Source organism: Phyllostomus discolor, chromosome 7, assembly GCF_004126475.2.
Source record: "Phyllostomus discolor isolate MPI-MPIP mPhyDis1 chromosome 7, mPhyDis1.pri.v3, whole genome shotgun sequence".
NCBI lineage: Eukaryota > Metazoa > Chordata > Mammalia > Chiroptera > Phyllostomidae > Phyllostomus > Phyllostomus discolor.
The window spans coordinates 111,263,784-111,285,232 of record NC_040909.2 but is presented as its reverse complement, the minus strand read 5'-3'; the positions used below and the strand labels follow the sequence as shown (position 1 = coordinate 111,285,232).

General features: G+C 34.3%; 1 protein-coding gene across 9 annotated transcripts in view; it reads right to left on the bottom strand.

The window, feature by feature from the left end:
• VPS13B (vacuolar protein sorting 13 homolog B) overlaps window positions 1-21,449 on the bottom strand; it is a 702,408-nt gene that overhangs the window by 658,330 nt on the left and 22,629 nt on the right. For 8 of the 9 annotated variants that reach the window (XR_004904391.1, XM_036031293.1, XM_028534101.2 and 5 more), the window contains exons 4-6: window positions 16,819-16,939; window positions 7,113-7,280; window positions 2,234-2,415 (exon numbers count right to left, since the gene is read on the bottom strand). Coding sequence is in view for 8 of the 9 variants with exons in the window: in XM_036031293.1 (XP_035887186.1) it covers window positions 2,234-2,415; window positions 7,113-7,280; window positions 16,819-16,939 (471 nt within the window). In the remaining variant the exon portion in view is untranslated. Of the gene's footprint in view, window positions 1-2,233; window positions 2,416-7,112; window positions 7,281-16,818; window positions 16,940-21,449 lie in introns of those variants that run through there. The other variant, XM_036031294.1, reaches the window with a different exon arrangement.

Below are 21,449 nucleotides of genomic sequence, written 5' to 3'. Positions count from 1 at the left end.
AAAGGAGTTCATCATCACCAAGCCATTATTATATGAAATGTTAAAGGGACTTATCTAAGGAAAAGAAGAAGATAAAAAATATGAACAATGAAATGACAAACTCAACTATCAACAACTGAACCTAAAAACAAAACAACCAACCAAATGAACTAAGCAAACAACTAGAACAAGAACAGATTCACAGAAATAGAGAGCACATAAAGGGCTATCAGCAGGAAGGAGGGGGGACAATGGGGGAAATGTACAGGGAATAAGAGGCATAAATGGTAGGTACAAAATAGACAGGGGAGGTTTAGAATAGTAGGGGAAATGGAGAAGCCAAAGAACTTATATGTATGACCCACAGGCATGAATTAAGGTGGGAGAATGATGGTGGCAGAGAGGGTACAGGGCAGAGGGGAATAAAGAGGAGGAAAAAAAATGGGACAACTATAAAAGTGTACTCAATAAAATATATATTTTTTAAAAATTTCAATTTTTAAAAATGAGGGAAATGTTAAATAAACTATATACCTATATAAATTATTTCTTACTAAAGAAAGCAAATGAATAAATAAACTCTAAAGTCACTTAAACAAACATACATAAGAGGCTTACACAAATCATTAAGTATGGGTAACATTTTGGGAAATGACCTTTGAGGTAATCAGTGAGGTTCAACCATGTCCATTTAATACATATTTCCTAGGACTAGGAGCTGGAAGACTGATGGGTCTAATTCAAAATGACAACTCTTCCATCACAATATATAATATTAATAAAAAGCTCAAAATTTTATTCAGTTGAGCACAATATATTATCTCATATTTAATGATTACCAGAGTCAAAACAAACCATGTCAACAAGCTTATTTATACTAAGGAGTGTTTTACAATGGAATGTCATGGCTAATCAATTTTCAGAATACAAACTTACTTAAGTGCCAATACTAAGTTTTCCTCAAGTTCATTTATTTTTACTTTTCTTCTAATTTTGCTACATCTAAGAATATACAATTAAATTTGTACTAATGATCAGTAAGATTATTCATATAGTAAGTCTTCCATGTATCCATTACTTATCTGCAAAATAGATCCTGTATCTACCTTAACATTCTTCAACTCTACTAGCAGATCCAAGGCTAAAGATGGAAAGTAAGCCCATTATCCTGAGACAGAGGCAGCAATACTATGGAATGGATATTCTTCCATGGTTATTTTTGTGAAAGAAGGTAATTCAAAAACAGGAAACAGAATTTATACAAACCAAGGTATACTACACACAGTGGGGAAAAAAGTAGCACACTCATGACTGAGCACTAACAAAGAAAAACAGGTGGGTTTAATGTATAAATATAGGTTTGAATACCACAGAACCATATAAAATATATTTAATGTAAAAAAACAATAGTTTATACAACCATATCCAAACACACACAGTACTCAATACCGATGTTCAGATGTAGAGCCAACTTTTGCATTACAAAAGTTTAGTATTCAGAGGTATGTAATTCAATAACAAAAATTCAGTTCACATTAATACTTAGTTAACAAGATCACAAGTCTCTGTGTGAATTCTTTTTAAAAGATACATAAATAGGCAGAGGTTTAGAAAGCTGTTACGTAATCAAAGAGCAAGAAGAGATCCACAACTGAGACTAACTATACACACTGATATGCATATCACCTCCTAGGAGAACAACAGAGGCACACGTGTCAAAGACCTTACCTAGAAAGTGCCCATACTCTTTTTAACTGCATTTTGAAACCACAGATCAAAAGCTAGTGTTTTCTGGACGAATAAGATGTCAAGTTAACAAATCAAGCCTTACAAATTTATTCAAAAGACAGTAACACCTATCAGAACAAGCTAAGCAAATTATAAGGACTGATATGTAGATTGATATGCAGTCCACTGTGGGCATAAAAATACTTTTTTATATGATCTCCTCTACCTACTTAAGAGAAAAATACTAATAAACAGCTGGAAAACCAAAAAGGAAACCACAGTCACAGAAGAAAAAGGTCCTTAACTATTTCTTCTAGAACACATAATCCAAAAAAATATAAATATAATACATAATATAGTAAATAATATTAAATAAAAGTTATAAATATAAGTAAAACTTTACAAAAACAAATGACATATATTTGAGGTTAATTTCTTCTTTGCTTTATAATAATGATTAGCAACACAAGAGCCAATAAACAAAATGGAGACATACAAACCAACCACTAGCAAAAGAAACACCTACTTTAATAACAGACGGCATCTTGGAATTTAGGTTATCATACGTAAAATGCAGACGTGTCCTGAAGGAACATTTGTATAACAGAGGATCCTGGTAAAATTCTATTTTACCACTAGCATTTCGTTTGTCAAGACAAACTGTACAGTCAGAAAAGTTGATAACCTTTCTCAGCACCAGATCAGTGGCTAAAAAGAAATAAAAAAAAGTTAAGTAAAAGGGAATATTAATGCAAAAAAGGCAATTATTATTTATTAGTACAGACAGTAATGCAAATGAGATAAACAGAGTATTTAATACATGATGCCAGAACCTAAGCAGAGAACTTCTCATTCATTATATCATTTAAATCTCCCAACAACTATATAAGGAATCAAATAAGCAGCCAAAGAAATGAAGTAGCCTGGCTCCAATTTGCTTGACACCTAACTACAAATTTAAGATAAAACTTGTGAAAAATTTCACTACATTTTACTGTCTGCAATGAGATGTTAAATAACAATCATAAAATGAAATGCTTGAGAAAACATTAAAAATAACATTTTGAGTGACAGTCACTCACTTAACATTTACTTTACACTAAAAAACTTGATGCTATGTTCTAAATCTGCATTAATATGGTAGCCACCAATGATACATGGCTATTTAAATTTATATATGAATTAATTAAAATTATGTAAAAATTAAATTTCGGGTCCTTGGTTGCACTAGTCACATTTCAAGTGCTCAATAGCCACATGTGGCTACTGGCTACAATACTGGATATTAAAGATATAAAACATACCCACCATCATAAAAAATTCTAGTGGGCTAGCACTGCTCTAATAACAACTAATGAAGAATTACCAATAACGGTTATCAAGTTTGTTTTCAAGGCAATAAAAATGAAATAATTACTGGTGAAATATCAAACTAGAAAATGAAACCTTTAGCAAATCAGTAGTTTTATTCTTAGTAAGCAATTCTTAGGTAAATAGCAGGCCCAAGTCTACTTGGTCAGTGACTTTAAGCTAGCAGCTATCCCATGCTACAGCCACAGAAGTCCTCAAAACAATATAATATGTGTTAATCCATTCTTTGATAACACTATTCCCAAGTATATTCTGGCAACCTCTAATTGATTCACCTTTTAATTTTTTATCTTTTTTAGGATTTACTTTTTAAGAAGTAAAAACTAAAGAGTATGCCCATGTGTGGAAACAGTAAAGTTTTATTACCAAATAAATTTCTAACTTGCTAGTTAGAAAAATACATAAACTTACCATATTATTTGATTTTACTTAGTATGTTATTAAATTACTTAGTTACTGATATTATATACAGGTACACAAATTAAAGAAACTGTTATAGTAAAGCTAGAAATGAAAGAAATCCTCCAAATGCTTCCTTCCCTCTCTTTATAGAAATAATAATTTACTGAGTATTTGCAACTGCATGCTACACTAAGTCTTTTATGTCCATTATATCCTAATATTTACATGGCTCTATTGGAAGATGTGAAGACTGAGGCACAGTAAGGTGTATACTCTGTCTAATGCTAGTTCGTAATAAACAGAGTTAATTCAGACGCTGGCAACTTGACTCCAGAGTGCGTGTTCTTACCCACCCTACAGGAAAAGCATGAAGGAGACGTGTTTGAGGATATTCTAGAGAACTACTATTCAGTGAGAGAGGAAATTATGAAGGCTTGAAAATGTTTTTCCGAAAAACTAAATAAAACAGCACCTATGTTTTACAAACTTAGAAAATGAATTCTAGTTCTGGTATTTATTTTAGATAATGTACTGCAGTTTAGTCTGTAAAATGGGGATAATAACTGTGTCTACCTAACAAGCACTGGAGAAAATAATTTGGCGATATTGAAAATGTGAATATCTGTATATCCTCCCAATTTAACAAACCCACTACTAAATGTATGTCCTAAAGAAACAAAGGTAATGTGTCAAACCATACATACAAAAAGATTCATAACAGCACTTGTTTTAACAGCAAAATTCTAGAACATCCCAAGTGCCCATCATCAGGAAAACAGATAATTAAGTTTAGACCTATTTAAATAGTAGAATATTATTTATAAGTAAAAATCAGTAATTTGCAACTACATGCAACAATATGGAAAAAAGTAAATGTATATTTAAATTGAAAACAGAAAACTTTAAAACACAACATAGAAAAAACTTTTTATAAAGCTTAAAAATACATGTAACTAAATATATCACTTATGTACACATTTACACATGAAACTTTTTTGAAGTAAAATTCAAATAACACAAAATTAACTAATTTAAAATGTACGTTTAGTACACATTAGAAACCTTCAGTGCAATGACACTCTTGTGCAACCATCAATCACCACAATCAGTTTTAGAACTTCTTCATCACCTCAAAAAAGAAACTGTAGCCTTTAGCTACCACTCCCCCAATCCCCTTATTGCCCTTTCCCCTCCCCAATCCCTAAACAGTCACTAATCTAGTCTGTATACACAGATTTGGCTATTTTGTCAGTTCACAGAAATGGAATCCTACAATATACACTTTCTTTGGCTTCTTTCACTTATCATATTTTCAAGGTTCATCTATGTTGTGGTATGTATCAGTACTTCATTCCTTTGAACAGCATAACTTTTATTCAGCAAATGAATGATAAAATTTAATACAGCAGTTAATTCTAGGAGGAAGCAAGAGGATGGGAAAGGGAAAAGCACACTGGAGTGGGGGAGGGTAAACAAGTGTTCTAGTTCCTCAGAAAATATATATTAATTATATTGTTTGATAACAAAAATGTTACATAAATCCCTTTGTAAATATTAAACACTTCATTAAAATTTTTAAAGAGGGGAAATAATAGTATCTACTTCAGAAGGTTAAAGAATTAAAATAACATAACTAGCCCTGGCTGGTGTGGCTCAGTGTATTGAGTGCTGGCCTGGGAACCAAGGAGTCAACAGCTTGATTCCTGGTCAGGCACATGCCTTGGGCTGCGGGCCAGGTCCCCGGTGAGGGTGTGAATGAGAGGAAACCACTCATTGAGGTTTCTCTCCCTCTCTTTCTCCCTCCCTTTCCTTCTTTAAAAAATAAATAAATAAAATAAGATAATTAATGTAAAAAACAGCACCAGCCTGGCAAGCATTCAATAAATGTAAAATACCATTTTTCCTGCCTTTATTACCACCATCACCATTAGCTTTTATGTAGTATCATACGAGATGCTCATAAATACACTGGTAGGTTGGCAATAATAATTCACATTTTACAAATGACTCACTCAAGGTTGTACTAGGTTAGTGGTGGAGAAAAGATCCAAACCACGATCCCCTAACTCTCAATTCAGCAATCTTTCCAATTCATCATAAAAGAATTTCCCAAAGTAATATCTGTACTACTTTTATAATAAAACTGTAAGTGAAATTTCTTCTCCTAAAATGTCGGCATATTTATTCAATCCTGTATAATCTAGTTCTGTTTGTTTTCTATTTTACATAGCTTTTTCTTCTAGCATTTCAGTGAATATTTCTTCCCACAGAGGATGAGAAGGAGGCATTAAAAATGTCCCAGAAACCAAAGACTTGGCTGGGCCTTTGTATACACGCTTCTTTATGCTTCACAACAGAGCTGTGAGATCAGAATTATTACTGATTTTTAAAATGTGAAGACCAAAGTCTGGAGAACACACAAAAATAAAACTGTATCCCAATTTTGCGAGTTCCTAGCTGCATGCTTTAACTAGGCAAGTTAAGTAATCTTGAAACTCAATTTCACTCTGCTTTCCATTAACTAGGACTTAAGATAAGTAAATGAATATATGACTAAATGAAAGAGAGAAGATATCTATCATCACTTTATGGAGTTGTTATGAGATTAGAGAAAATAAATGTAAATAATAATAATAGCTCCCTTTCAGACAAAGGACTATATACAGGATACTTTTATAATTCAGTGCATTAATGTATTTAATAAAATAATTCATAAAGAAGCTCATTTTTGTCCTCACTTTACAAATTAAGAAACTGAAAAACAGAGAAGTGAAGTCACCCAGGGCAATGACACGTCTAGTACTAAGTGGAAGAGCCAGGATTCAAACACACTTTCAACAAAAGTATACCATGGCAAGTCAGAGATAAAAGGTGTTGACAACAGTCTCCTTAAGATAGTTTACAAAAATATCCATTTCTTACTCTATCAGAAAATATATTAACAAATGTTATTACTTATTTAATCAATATCTCTCCTGATGAACTAAGGAGAGATATTTTCTTCATAGCTATAGTTTCGATGTTTAGCACAATCCCTGCCATGCAGAATATAATAAACAATATTATAGTGAGTTTATTAATAGCAGAATATAACAGAGTATAATAAATAAATGGTATTGATTAAAATTATATTATTACTTAGTTCTTTTAAGATAAGCAGTAGGAGAATGTAGTATTCTCCAAAGGAGGCATCAGGATTATCCAAAAATCCCAAAAGAACTCTGGAATATGTAAACCCAAAATATAAATCAGTCAGCTATATTGTCTGCCATTACCAAGCTACTGAAAGCAACATACTCCCTTTATTCCTTCAAAATATTAAAATTTTTAACTTAATATTATCTAAGTTTTATTGCTATAACTCACAGCATTGTAATATATTATACACATTTGAAATAAACATGCTATAGCTAAGAAAAAACAAAAATTAAAAACATGTCTGGGATTTCTTAATCTAAGGGTCCATTAACCTCTTCTAATTGCATACTAAATTGTATATATGTACATTTTTCCAGTCTGAAGGCATAGTTTTCCTAGATTCATCTAAGAGCCAGTTGGCCCAAGAAAGATTTAGAATCCAACAAGACAGTTTCAATAATAAAAAATCTATACTATTCTTGCCATTTACTCACCAGAAATATCCATAAATGCACGATCCCATAATTCATCTACTGTATAGCATTCTGCAGAAGTTATGTTGACTGAAAGAACAATATCATCTTCAACATATTTTAGAATGAGGTTATTTATGACAATGTTTACATTATTTACAACTCGTCTAATCAGACTCTGCACATAACCTGTAACACAGAAAAAAGGAATGCAATTAGCCACAAATTAGTCAATAAACATTTCTTTAAAAGTTATTGAGTATAATGTTTATGAAATGTGGGTATACTTAGTACATCGTACAAAGAGGAAATCACCATTCAGATAGGTAATTTTGGCTTGCTGAAGTAATACAGCTAATAAGCAGCGGATTCAATCCAACAAACATCATTATAAAGAAGTTCTACACTGGGACTTCCAAATAAGACGAAGGTGTAGCTAGATACACTTTGTCTCCTCACACAACCAAAACAAGGACAACAACAAATTTAAAAACATAAAACAACCAGAATTGCCAGAAAATCGAACTGCATGGAAGTCCAACAACCAAGTTAAAGAAAAAACATTCATCCAGACTGGTAGGAGGGGCAAAGACAGGCAGCCGGGGTGGAGAGGATACGCAGCAAGGTGGCAGCTAGAGGACCAGGCAGTCCCACATTCCCATGTGGATAAGCCTGGAGGAACAACTGGGGAGCAAGACAGACAGCATACCCAGCGTTCCAGCGCCAGAAACTAAAGCCTGTAAAAATCCGTGGGGGTAGTGGCGGTGGAACAAACTCCCAGCCTCAGAGGAGAGTTCACTGGAGAAACCCACAGGGAACTATAAAGTACCGAAATCCACCCACCCAGGAATCAGCACCAGAATGGCTTACGGGCAGCAGGGGAAGTGACTGAAAGTGGGGAGAGAGCCAAGCAAGTGGCATTGTTCCCTCTCTGACCCCTCCCCCACATACAGCATCACAATACAATCGAGTGGGTTGCCCCGCCCTGGCGAATATCTAAGACTCCACACCTTATAATGTAACAGGTGCACCAAGACAAAGAAATATGTCTGAAAGGAAAGAACAGATCAAAATTCCAGAAAAAGAGTGAAGCAACAAGCAGATAACCTATCAGATGCAGAGTTCAAAACACTGGTAATCAGGATGCTCACAGAAATGGCTGAGTGTGGCTGCAAAACAGAGGAAGAAGTGAAGTCCATGCAAGTCTATAAAGGAAAATATACAGGGAACCAGCAGTGAAGGGAGCAAAACCAGGACTCAAATCAACAGTTTGTACCAGAAGGAAGAAATACACATTCAACCAGAAAAGAATGAAGAAACAAGAATTCAAAAAAATGATGAGAGGTTGAGGAACCTCTGGGATACCTTTAAATGTTGCAACATCTAAATTATAGAGGTGTCAGAAGGAGAAGAAGAAGAGCAAGAAATTGGAAATGTATTTGAAAAAATAATGAAGGAAAACCTCCCTAATCTGGAGAAGGAAATAGACTTCCAGGAAGTCCAGGAAGCTCAGAGAGTCCCAAAGAAACTGGACCCAAAGAGGAACACACCAGGGCATATCAAAATTACATTACCCAAGATTAAAGATAAGGAGAAAATCTTAAAAACACAACAGAAAAGGAGACAGTTACCTACAAAGGAGTGCCCATAAGACTGTCAGTTGATTTCTCAAAAGAAACCTTGTATGCAAGGAGGGGCTGGAAAGAAGTATTCAAAGTCATGAAAAGCAAGGACCTACATCCAAGATTATTCTATCCAGCAAAGCTATCAATTGGAATGGAAGGGCAGGTAAAGTGCTTCCCAGATAGGTAAAGTTAAAGGAGTTCATCACCACCAAGCCATCATTATACAAAATGTTAAAGGGACTTGTCTGAGAAAAAGAAGGTAAAAAATATGAATAGCAAAATGACAACAAACTCACAACTATCAACAACTAAACCTAAAAACACAAAAACAAACTAAGCAAACAACTAGAACAGGAACAGAATCACAGAAATGCAGATCATGTGGAGGGTTATCATTGAGGAGGGGGAGGATGGAATGGGAGAAAAGGTACAGGGAATAAGAAGCATAAATGGTAGGTACAAAACAGACATGGGAAGATAAGAATAGTATGGAAGATAAGAATAGTATAGGAAGTGGAGAAGTTCTATAGGAAATGAATTTATATGCACAACCCATGGACATGAAGTAAGGGTGGGGAGGAATGCTGGATGCAGGGAGGGTGCAGGGTGGAGGGGGATAAGGAGGAGAAAAAAATGGTACAACTGTAATAACATAATCAACAAAATATACTTAAAAATGAAAAAAAAAAGTTGTATATAATGAAGTGTTCATGTACTAAGAGAAACCATATTTACCAGAAACCTTTTCATAACATAGTATTATATCCCTTTCAATGATTATCCTATACTACAGGTACTTTGGTTTCTATCTACTTTATTAAACATTTTCCCATATGAAACTATGCTACTATATGCTAAGTATACCATATATTAAAAGAATAGCTTTAAGCTTCTTTTTGAATCTGCTATTTCTACTTTAAATAGCCATAAGAATATTAAAAAGTTAGCCCCAGAGGAAAAAACTAGGAAAAACATAACCATCATATCAGATTCAACTAGTGCCACTTACTAATGCATCATACTGTAGGGTAGGGAAGAAAATATGAATGAGGAAGAAAATGTAGGCAGAGTTAAAGAAAGAAGAAAGAAGAATACAACAAAAGGAATAGAAAAAAGAAAAGTATGGAAGGAAACAAAATAGATAAAAACATGATGAGAACACAGAAAATAAGGTGAATCCGAAATAATTGTTTTTATAAAAAAACTCAAAACAACAAAATTAATTTCTTTCAATTCTTTTTCTCCATAGTTTGCCTAAAATGCCCAAAAATTTTCTTTTAATTTCATGCTCTTGTGGGATACTCTATATTTTCAGAAGTTTCTCACACAATAAATGGGAATACAGGTACATTATTGAGGGATTTAATTGAAAATATAAATAAAATTCAATATAAACAACATTTAAAAATGGGAAAAAGACTAAAAACCACACTTTACTCAGCACCTGGCCAGTGTAGGTCAGTTGGTTGGGTGTCATCCTGCAAACCAAAAGGTTGCGGGTATAATTTCCAGTCGGGTTGCAGGTTAGGTCGCCTAACAGGGCATAGGACAGGCAACCAATTGATGTTTCTTTCCCTCTCTTTCTTCCTCCCTTCCCCGCTTTCTGTACCCTCTCCCTTCCTCTCTCTCTAAAAGCAATGAAAAAATTTCCTTGGGTAAGGATAAAAAAAAAATTAAAATAAAACCTTCACTTTATGCAAATGCATTTTCCACAATAAAAACTATGTAAAAACTAATTGAAATATTAGCTATCTCATGAAACAACTGTTTGTATTCTTTAAACCAGAACTTTACTGAACAAAACAGAATCAACTTCTTTCAGCAAATGACACTTTTAACACCTACTGTGAGAAAGCTTATTTAAATCTATTCAACCATAACATGTTTGCAAAAACCAACTCCTTCATTCATCCCCAATGAACAGAAAAGAGAAGGGAATGTAAAGCCACAAAGTTCAAGTTTTTCTGATACATGAAAACTATTAGCAGCTTTTAGAGTTCCAATTACCACACTCTAATTGATATACAGAATATCAATAAATTTAAGGTAACGAATACTATTTTTATGAGAGTACATACTAAAATAATGCTTAACAAACTAAGCTTCCAAAAGAAATTTTATATATCAATATTTTCAACCTTAGAATGTACAGGGGTGGGCAAAAGTAGGGTTATAATTATAATACAAATAACACGATAATTAATAAATAATAATATAAGAATAAGTTTGCGTACTCACAACAGCAAACCTACTTTTGGCCACCCCTGTATATTCCCCCATGCTATTTATTATTACTTAACATGGATGTTAAAAATTAAAATTAAAATTTCATCACTAAAAAGTGGAACATGACTAATATTGGTTTTCCTACTTCTGAAAAACCTGTCATTGACAGGGAATTCATATAAACCACTTAAGGGTTTATTATCTTCAAAACAAAAAAACAAACCCTCAAAGAAATGGAGAAAATGTATAATATAAAGTAATACCAACATAATACTGTAGATATATTTTAAATGACAGATCACTAATGATGGATTTTTCTTTTTTTTTTAATATTTTTCTCAGTTTCTCATCATAAAACTGACAAACTGAGATGAATAAACCCATTCACCAAAAGAACCAAATTTCTAAAAAGAGCTATATCTACAGGAGACTATGTATATTTCCTTATTGAAAATGCAATGCCAAAGAAACAGTGATTATCCAATGGAATAAATGATACACCATCTCTTACAGGGGCGCCCAACCTTTTAGCATCTCTGGGCCACACTGGAAGAAGAAGAGTTGTCTTGGGCCACACATTAAATACACAAACACTAACAAAAACAAACAAAAATCTCATAATGTTTTAAGCAAATTTACAATTTTGTGTTGGGCCACATTCATAGCCATCCTGGACCACATGTGGCCCACGGGCCTCAGGTTGGACACCCCTGAAAGCTACAAAAAATATCAAACGACAGCTCTATTACCGCTCATCACTCCATATTTAGAGATCCCCTGGGAGTATAACTGTTCAGATAATGTAACAGTATTCCAGGTCTATTCCACAAGCATCTGAAAGGGCAAGGCTACTGTGGGGATGAGAACCTACAAGACATCATATCAGATGTTTTTTTTATCCTGTTACTAGTCAATCTTTCCAGAAGCTCCTATTATCCAACTCTCTCCTATCTACAAACCCGATTCCTCCAGATACATACATTGATGCCCACAGGGTCAGATAAAACATTATGAATTTTCATTGACTTTGTTCATGTTCTTCCTTACATCTAGAATACTCTTTGCCCATTCTCCATTCTTTCTCAAGTCCAGTATGACTGTCCCCTCCCCTATACCTCCTTCTCCAATGTTCCCCACCCCACACATCAACATTAAGGATACTTGTCTTGACCACTTTTCTTATCCTAATGTAATCACAGAAGTTCTAAACAACCAAACAAGGATAAAAAAGAGAAATGATTACATGCATTAACAAGGAAAAGGCAAAATTATTCATTACATGAAGATGATTATATTTTTATATGGAAAATACAAAAAGTGAGACTGAAAAATGGTGAATACTGAGCAGCTGACAAAGTGTAACAATTAGCTTTTCTACCTAACAAAGTGATGAAAAGAAAATAAAATGATAAAAAAATGGTTATCTTAATTAGCAATAAAATATATAATAGCATTTTCCATCCATAAAAGTTTCAAAGAAGTGCTTCTTAATAAGAAATAACAGCACTGGACCAAAATTGTGCTTTGAAAAAAGTATTATTAACAAACTTCACACAGGAAAATTTGGCCATACATGTCAAAGCATTAAAATTACCCCTAATTTTGATTCTATAAACTGTTAAGAATTTCTCCTCAGGAAATAAACAGAGGTTTGTGCACAGATTTACCTCCTAGTATGTTGACTAACACATTTTATGAAACCAAAAATGAAAAATAACCTCAATATCAAACAAAAAGGTTTATTTAAACTTAAGTTATACAATGGAATATACCCCAATGACTAAAATATTGATGTAAAAAATACAAATGTCCTAGAAACATCTTCATGATATAACATTAAATTTAAAAGTGCAAGTTACAGAAAAAAAGTACGTGTGTATATGCGCATGCACACACACACCCCAAAATGTTAACAGGCTCTAATCCTGGGTAAGATAAAGTAATCATGTTCCCCATTATCTTTCCCACTAAATGTAGTCAAAATACCTGTAAGGAGTGTATTTCAGGACTTAGTGTATGTCAGGAGTCAAAGGTAAAGTAGATATGAAAGGGAGAACAGAAGAATGAAAAGAAGAGCTTATAAAGATATAACAAGTAATAAGACAGTAGAGGTAAATTCAAACATATCAGTAATTACACTCTAATTTAATGGTATTGTGATAAGAGGATGGTCAAAATGATAGCAATTCTTTGAAATTTGTCAAAACTTTCTTTTATACCAAGTCTGTAGATACCCCATGTGTGCATCAAAAGAATGCACACACTGTCTCATCTGCTGAGTACAGAGTTATACATGTATCTACTAAAACAATATTGTTAATTTTGATATTCAAAGATACGGTCATGAGATTTTTTTTCTGCTTGACCTAGCACACTTCAAAGCTAGGTTGTTAGGTACATACAAAGTCATATATTTTTTGGAGAATTCTTAGTATCCCTACTATGTATGTTCTTTAACACTACTTCCTTAGGTTTTATTTGCCTGATTTATATGCTATAAATACATTATTTATTTTTGGATAGTATGCATCTATTATGCCATTCCCATCCTTTCATTTGCACCCTTTTTGCCTTTCAGTTTTACCTGTGTGTTTTGAAAACCACACACACCTGCACATAACCACTCCTTTTTCTAGTAACCAAAATATATTACTTGTGCTTCCTTGGTGTTCCTCTTTACTTTGACTTCACCCTGTAGTTAAGTAGTTTAGAAAGTCTCCTATATTAAGCAGTTAATTCTTTGAGGGCAAAGACAGCATTTGATGAGCTGGTCCAGCATACTCTCATTCACAGAACAGTATAGATTTAGGGAACTGAACAGCCAGGCTCCACTAAGCAATGTTTTGAAATTCAATCTAACTAGAATGCCATAAAGGCTCTCCAATTATCACCTTTCCTGTAGTAAACAAAACGTAAACACTATATACCTTAAAGATTATTGAAAACTAATAGTTAGAAGCATAACCTACTTTAAAGTCATTTTAGGAAAAATGCAGAAGCAGCCCATTGTGGGCTGCTTCTTATAACAACCTTCAATAAAAACCAAAGGCTGTCCACTTAAGAGAGCACAGAACTGAATAATCCAGGTATCTAGCTTAGAAGTGGTATCACTTTACACAGATACAAAGTTTAGAGAATAATAAGGAAAGTATGCATAAATTAATAAATCAATAAAACACCCTTAAACTTTGTCTCTAAATACAAGCCATCAGCATGTCTTACAGGATATAATAAGCCCATAATTCAAAACTGTTATTATTAGCAATAACTGAAGGTCCTGGACTATATATTATTAACTGAAATAAAATGTGTATGCTTCAAATCAGTCAAATTCAAACTCTTTTGACCCTGCTCACAGTATTTTTTAAATGATGTCAAAAACATTACATCATCATCCAGTACAAACGCACACATATGCTAAAGTTTCTTGAAATATTACTACCCTTTACTGTATGCCATATGCTATCAGGTTTTCTATTCTATGCCACACATTTTTTCAATTCTGCCATGACCCACTACATTGCCTTCATAATGCACTAACTGGTCAGGATCCGTAATGGGAAAAAGACTGTTCTAGTTATCAAGAATAGAGATTGCAAAGAAAATATTAGATATTGACTCACCATCTTTTCCTATTACAAAGTCTCCCAGCCTTCAGGGACAAGTCTTCTGGCACCATTTGCTTCACCTCTAAAAGGCTGTATTAGGTACATAAGTTCATAGCCCTCCTGCCTCAAATATATGTTCTAACATTTCTAACAAAAATAACAAACAACTACTGGCAACAGGCAACACCAAAACTTTTCTCAATAAGCATCTCTAGATTTATGCAAATGTTCAAACTCGAAAACTGTAACCACGGATACTGGAAGAAATAATGTTGCTCTAGAAAACTTTGAGAGCAAGAATTCATCTCTACAATAAAAGAACATTAATATGGTTCCTGGGCAGAGTAAGGTTACCAGAAATGAGTCCTCAAATAACCGTATGAGTTAACCTTGAAGTAAAATAACTTACCATTATCCAACTGGATTCTCAAATTATCCCTTTTTTTCCTTTGGCAAGATTAAGTTTAGTGGCTCTGCCTCCCAGTAATTGCCCAACAAGTTCAGTTACTTCCTAAAATAACTCCTTAACTGTGATTTATGTCAGCAAAAAAGAGGATATGAGTCCTTCCATTAGGTAAGGCAGAAAAGCAGATGTTAGTTCAAAAGCTACCTCGGGTAGTTCAGGTAGAACACAGCTCTGTTTTATGCCACTAAAAAATAGGATGTTTTATGTTACATTTATGTTTTTATGTTTTATGCTTCTAAAGTAGACTGATTATCCCAATTCTGACTGCCAGTGTAAATTCTAATACAGGCTCTAAAAAAGAAAAATCATTAGAAGTCTGGGACTTGGGCCCTAGCCAGGTAGCTCAGTTTGTTACGGCCTCGTCCTGATACACCAAGGCTGCAGGTTCGACCTCCAGTAGGGAGCAACAAGAAACAACCATAATGAATATGCATAAATAAGTGGAACAACAGATGGACATTTCTCTAGTTCAGGGAGGTATAGGTAATCAGAAATTTGGAGGGGTAAAAGTGTGGCCCAATTAATAAATAAAAACAAGCTACAGTTTAATTTACAGGTTAATTTAATACACCACTAATTTTTTCCCCAAGGATTTAATTAGCAAGAAAAAAATTAGGAAGTTCCAGAACCACCACACTACTCTAAGTAAAATTAGAAATGTTCAGTATTAAAATCTCTTCTCCAGCAATAGCAATTAATCTATTCTAAAGCCAAAGGATTACCAAGGCCTTTTAGGTAGAGAGTGCTGAAGAATACAAAGCATCAGCATTAACATCACTCTAACACCAGTTAAAAATGTTCAATTCAGCCCTGGCCTGGGAGGCTCAGTTAGTTAGTGTCCTCCCATACACCAAAAGGTTATGAGTTAGGTCCCTGGTCAGGACACACACCTAGGTTGACAGTTCAATCCCCAGTTAGTCCAGGTGTGAACAGAAGGCAACTGATCGATGTTTCTCTCTCCAATGTTTTTCTCTCCCCTCCCTCCCTCTCTCTCTAAAATCAACAAACATATCCTTAGATAAGGATTTTTAAAAATGTTAGAACATATATTTGAGGGAGGAAGGCTACGAAATTATGTACCTAATACAGCCTCTTAGAGGTAGAGCAAATGGTGCCAGAAGACTGTAAAAAATTAACTAAGTTAAAACCAGCACAGAAAGCCCACAAACCTTTAACACAGAAAATAAGTATATACCAATATCACCTTCATCTTAGGGGAAAAAAACTGATAAAATCAAATCAAAAGAGAAGTAACTAATAAACAATCCCTAACTATAAAAAGATACCAATGCACTTCAAGCACAGAGCTAACATGATAATCATTGTTTTTTTCTTCATTAAATAATATCAAGGAACTTTCATGTATAAGTCACTACTGTTCCAGGTAAATAGAAATTTCAGGAAATAGAAGAGATGGTCTATCCCAGTTATAAAATTCTGTGTTTCTGTTAGTGAATTTTATGTGTTCTAGAAACTCAGAACACTCTAGTGTCTTTCTGTACTTATCAAGAAGCAAGGAGAACCAAAATACTATGAGTGGGAAATCAGAGGCAAGTTTTTGCAAGGAGAGCCTATAAGAAAACTCAAGAAACAATCTACTGCAAAAGTGATTCAAAATTTAAATGAAAGACATTCATCAGGCTCTGGACTCAATCTGTTCTGAATTCATGCAGCAAATGCACATGCACATTTAGTCTAAATATGTTATACACCTAAAGAATACTAAAGGAGTATATTCTACAAAGGGTCACAACAATTAGTAACAGGTGAATTTTTGGCTTTATAAGTTCATAAGAAGTTACCTGGTGGTAAATCAGGATCTGTGGGAGCAGCCTGCTGAATTCTTCGAGGTTTCACTGATGATTTTGTGTTCTCAGTAGTACTAGGGTTGGTAGAATTAGAACCACAGCTTTCATGGTCGTCCTGTATTTATTTTAAAGAAAGAGACAAATAAGAACCATAAGACTTCCTTTAGAAAACAAAAATTCTTATTCAATACCACACTACGAGAATGATACAACAAAAGATGAATCTTTTACATGATAGCATGGCTTCAAATTCTAGTGATATGTTAGCAGAAGAAAAAAATTGTTTGAAACTCCAATACAATCAAACAGTAAAAGAATTAGTATCATAAACAACATAGAAAATTTTTGCATGAACTTATATTCTTTTTAGGTTAATGTAAAACAAACTTCACAATGGTCCGTTTCACAAAACCACTTCACTATTCAGTCTTTATAATGACATCTTCTGTTATTCTGGGGGATGTTACAGTCTCTAAATACTGAAAGACTACTACTGTGAATAAAACTTTACTGTAATTACTTTTAGTTCAACTTACATCCTTAAAAATGTCTGCAGTCACACACTTCTGCACAACGTTAACATTAAAAGCACACTATTAATTTTTGAAACATATGGTTGTCTCGAAAGCCCAGAAGTAAAACATATTCATTAAAGAGATGTGAAAAAGTTCCAAGTGAACTGCCAAAACTAGCATAATTATGAAAATATTTAACACTGAAACCATCTGAAATCACATACTGTATATAGATTACAGTGATGTCATAATAAACATCCAGCCAAAATGCACTAAAACTACTGCGGTCCAATAAATCTGGCATGCACAAGATGACAAACATTTTAAAGCAAAAGAAAGAAGAAGTTATTTTTATTTTATTTAAAAAAAATTATTAGTAGCAAAAAGGGGTAAAGTGCATAGGCTAAATACAAGTTTTCAAGTAGTTAAAAAAAACACACAGTGAATAAAGTTTCTCTACAAAAGCTTCCCTACAAACTACACATTTTTATTATTCAAAAGAAAAACAAACTAAATAACTTTATTTGTTTAAACAAAATTTATAATAACCCTGAAATTTCAGTGTGCTTTCAAAATGAGCATTAACTATGGTACTCATAAAAATATATACTATGAAACAAACATTACCAAATGTGTAAGCACTTCTTTCTCAACTACGGTTAGGAGATTATGGTTGCACATACAGTATAATTAGAAAATAATCCTTTTGATAATTTGAACTTGTTTTTATTTCAATTACATTTTAATTTTATCAGTTAGAAGTCAGCTTCCATTCAATCCTGACCCAACTAAATTAAATTAAAAAATAAAGCAACACCGGAATTATAATATTTAATATTAAAACAGAAATTACTTCTATCATTAGTTTTAGTTCATCAGTTTTAACCAGCATGCATCATGATGAACTATTACAAATTCAACTTCATTGAAAGTTTCTAATTCTAATAAAAGAAACTCTGTTCTCAAATACACTAGCTAAAATGTTTTAAGATAATTTTAATCCCAAACATATTACAGTTATATATTTCTTATTTAGGTTGCAATTTTTCCAAAATGTCTGGTAAGTATATTTCATGGCAAAAGAATGTTTTCTCTTGAGGACCACATAGCTATTTCTGAAAATACTGCCCTTTGCTCCTCATGAAAGAATGTCATTTCCTTACAAAAAGTCCTCACAGAGGAAAATGTAGCAAACAATGTATGTAAATAGATCCATTACTTCCATACCGACAAATCATGAGATCATGTAACATACTTTTCACCTTAGCCTTCATAGGTCAAGTCAATTTAAACTTAAAAACTATCAACTCCCAGATACACAATTGGCGTAAGATTGAAGACAAAACTTGAAAAAGGTAAATGAATCATCCCATGTCCTTCTTTAAAAACAGAGGTTAAAAATGTAAGAAAGGGTTGCAGAAGGAGAAACTGAGAGGAAGAACCATGAAGCGAGGTGCTTTATTTATGCTCTTCACCTTACAGCACCCAACTTGGAAAGTAAAAGAGGTCCAAGGATCACCTGGCAGCTCTGGTCACCAAAAGCTCCCGAAACAGAGTGTGAGGGCCTAGGAAATACACTGCTACAAAGCCCTTATGGACATTCACCTCTATCCTCTCCAGTGGCAAGTACAATGGCTATTGTCAGATGCAGTAAAGAATGTCTAAAAGTAACACTGTACTTCAGAAAGTCAAAGCCAAATAAAGTCACCAAAGCAGAGGTACACACTTGGAGAACACAAGAGAGAGCCAGGGAAAACACATTCACTTGCTTTCGTGATAAAAACGAGAATCTCTGATTTACCTCTACCCTGACAGCATATTAATAAACTTAATTTAGTCAAAATGCCAAGGCCCTGACTAGTGTGGCTCACTTGGTTGGGTGTCATCCCAAAAAGCCAAGGTCAGCAGTTCACATCACGTGTCAAGGCCTGTGCCTGGGGTGCAGGTTTGGTCCTGGTCGGGATGTGCACAAGAGGCAACTGATCAGTGTTTCCCTGTTTCCCTCACACAGACGTTTCCCCTTCTGTCTCCCTCCCTTCCCCTCCCCCTAAAAATAACTAAATAAAATCTTTTTTTAAAATGCCAAGTAGGCTTAAATAAAGGAGGAATGCGTATGCCCCCAATCTCCTCACACATCCACTTGAGCCCACAGAGGCTGCTTCCACCCTCCCTCCCATCAAGGGTGAGGACGGGGCTATGACGGGCTAAGGAAGAAGACAGCTGACAGTCCCATGCATTCTAGTATTTCATCTTCCCGAAAGGAGGACTAGCTAACCTGACAGGCCAAAGCTACACATTCTTTAGGCTACATTTTAACAATGAAAAAGATCACTGTACTAACTATAAACTGTGTTGTGGGGCTACTCCTCTACCCCTGACATCTATGCTATTCAGTAACAGGACCAGGGCCATTTTCCCCAATGATACCATCTTTGCCCACCTGTCCCTCTGGTTTCTTTTCACACACATAGCCACCTTACCCAGGTTTTGCCCCAGGCAAAGAAAAATCAAACTATGCTAACAGCAACACATTGGGGAAAATTTGTTCTTCACTATTGCTTTCGACATCCCTTTCCTTCATATCAGTACATGAACATCACATTGCCAACATCTCCTCCTCCCTTTCTTCTAAACTACTCACTTGAAGTGGTTAGATCCACTCTCAGATTTGGAAGGTGAAATAGGCCAAAATTAAGGTGGAAAAGAACAAAAGTATATAGTGAGGCATTCTAGCACAAGCCACATTCTCCATGTAATTTTCAACACAATTCACTGGGGGGAATTGGGTGCTTGAATAAAATAATAAAATCATACTTTGTCTTCTTACATATAACTTCCCCCAGCGTGTAATACCTACTGAGGTATTTATTTTAGGAAAAGATAAGTAGCATAAACAGATGGTATCCTTCTAGGTAGTTTACTTAGCTACTTGAGAAATAAGGCTTATATTAATGAAAGATTAAGAGCAATTTAAGTTAGTTGCCAATAATATATGTCACAAAGAAACAACAGTGACCTTTACTGAGCACTTATGTGTGTCAGGCCACAGTATTTTAAAAATGAGGAAATCAGGGCTTAAGACACCCTGAGGCCAAAAGGACAGGAAGTGAAAGAGCTGGGGTGAACACCCAGATCTGTCTGACCAGAAAGCCCTTCTTGTAACTGCTAAATATGAAAGAAAGACCAGAAAGCAGGGAGAAGGGAAGGAAGAAGAAAGGTAGGAAACAAGAAAAAAAGACAAAAGGAACAAAATTATTTATTTATGGTACTTCCAATGTGGTACCTACTTCTAATAATCGCATTACATTTACATCTCTTAATCCTTTTAACAAGGCTATGAATTAGACACTATTCCTTGAGCAAAAATATCCCCAGTTAAAGATGGGGCGTGAAGAGGTTAAATATATAGTTCAAAATCAAGCTGTGACTAAATGACACAATTCTAACCACCTTTCTCTATTGCCATGCCTATGAGAAAAGGCCAACTAAACAGTACAGTAAGTACTAAGTACCATATACTCTGAGAAGTGAGGAAAATTATCTCAAAGAACATAAGGTTTCGAAAGAATGGCCTGCAAGCAGGTGAGGGGTGGGTGGTGGTAGGAGATTTCAATAAGAACAGTAGAAAGGAAGAAAGCATGTATCTTGTACAAAAGAAATAAGTAGTGCAATTGAAGTAAAACAGACAGCAATGAAATATTAGGCTGTAAAAAGAAGCTAGAGCAAATGAATATCAGTCCAAGAAATTTAAGCTTTATTCCACATACGGCGTGCAAATAAAACTTAACAGTGGGAAATTAAGAAGATGAAGTACTTCATTCAGGAAAAAAAATCTTCTGGTTATGTGACAGAAAGCAAAAGCAGAAATCCCAACAATTGATAGATTATAAAAGGTTAGAAATTAAATGATGAGGAAAGTAGCTATGAGAATTTTTTTTAAATGCTAGCACCTTAATTCAACATGTTTAAAACGAACTCACACTCTGCAACTGACCTAGTTCCTTTTCCCTTACCCCCATCCCCCGCAAAAATCCTCTGTCCTTTACATCCTGGTTCAGTCAATGATACAACAGTCTCAGTCTCCTGAGAAAATAAAACATGCTCTAACTT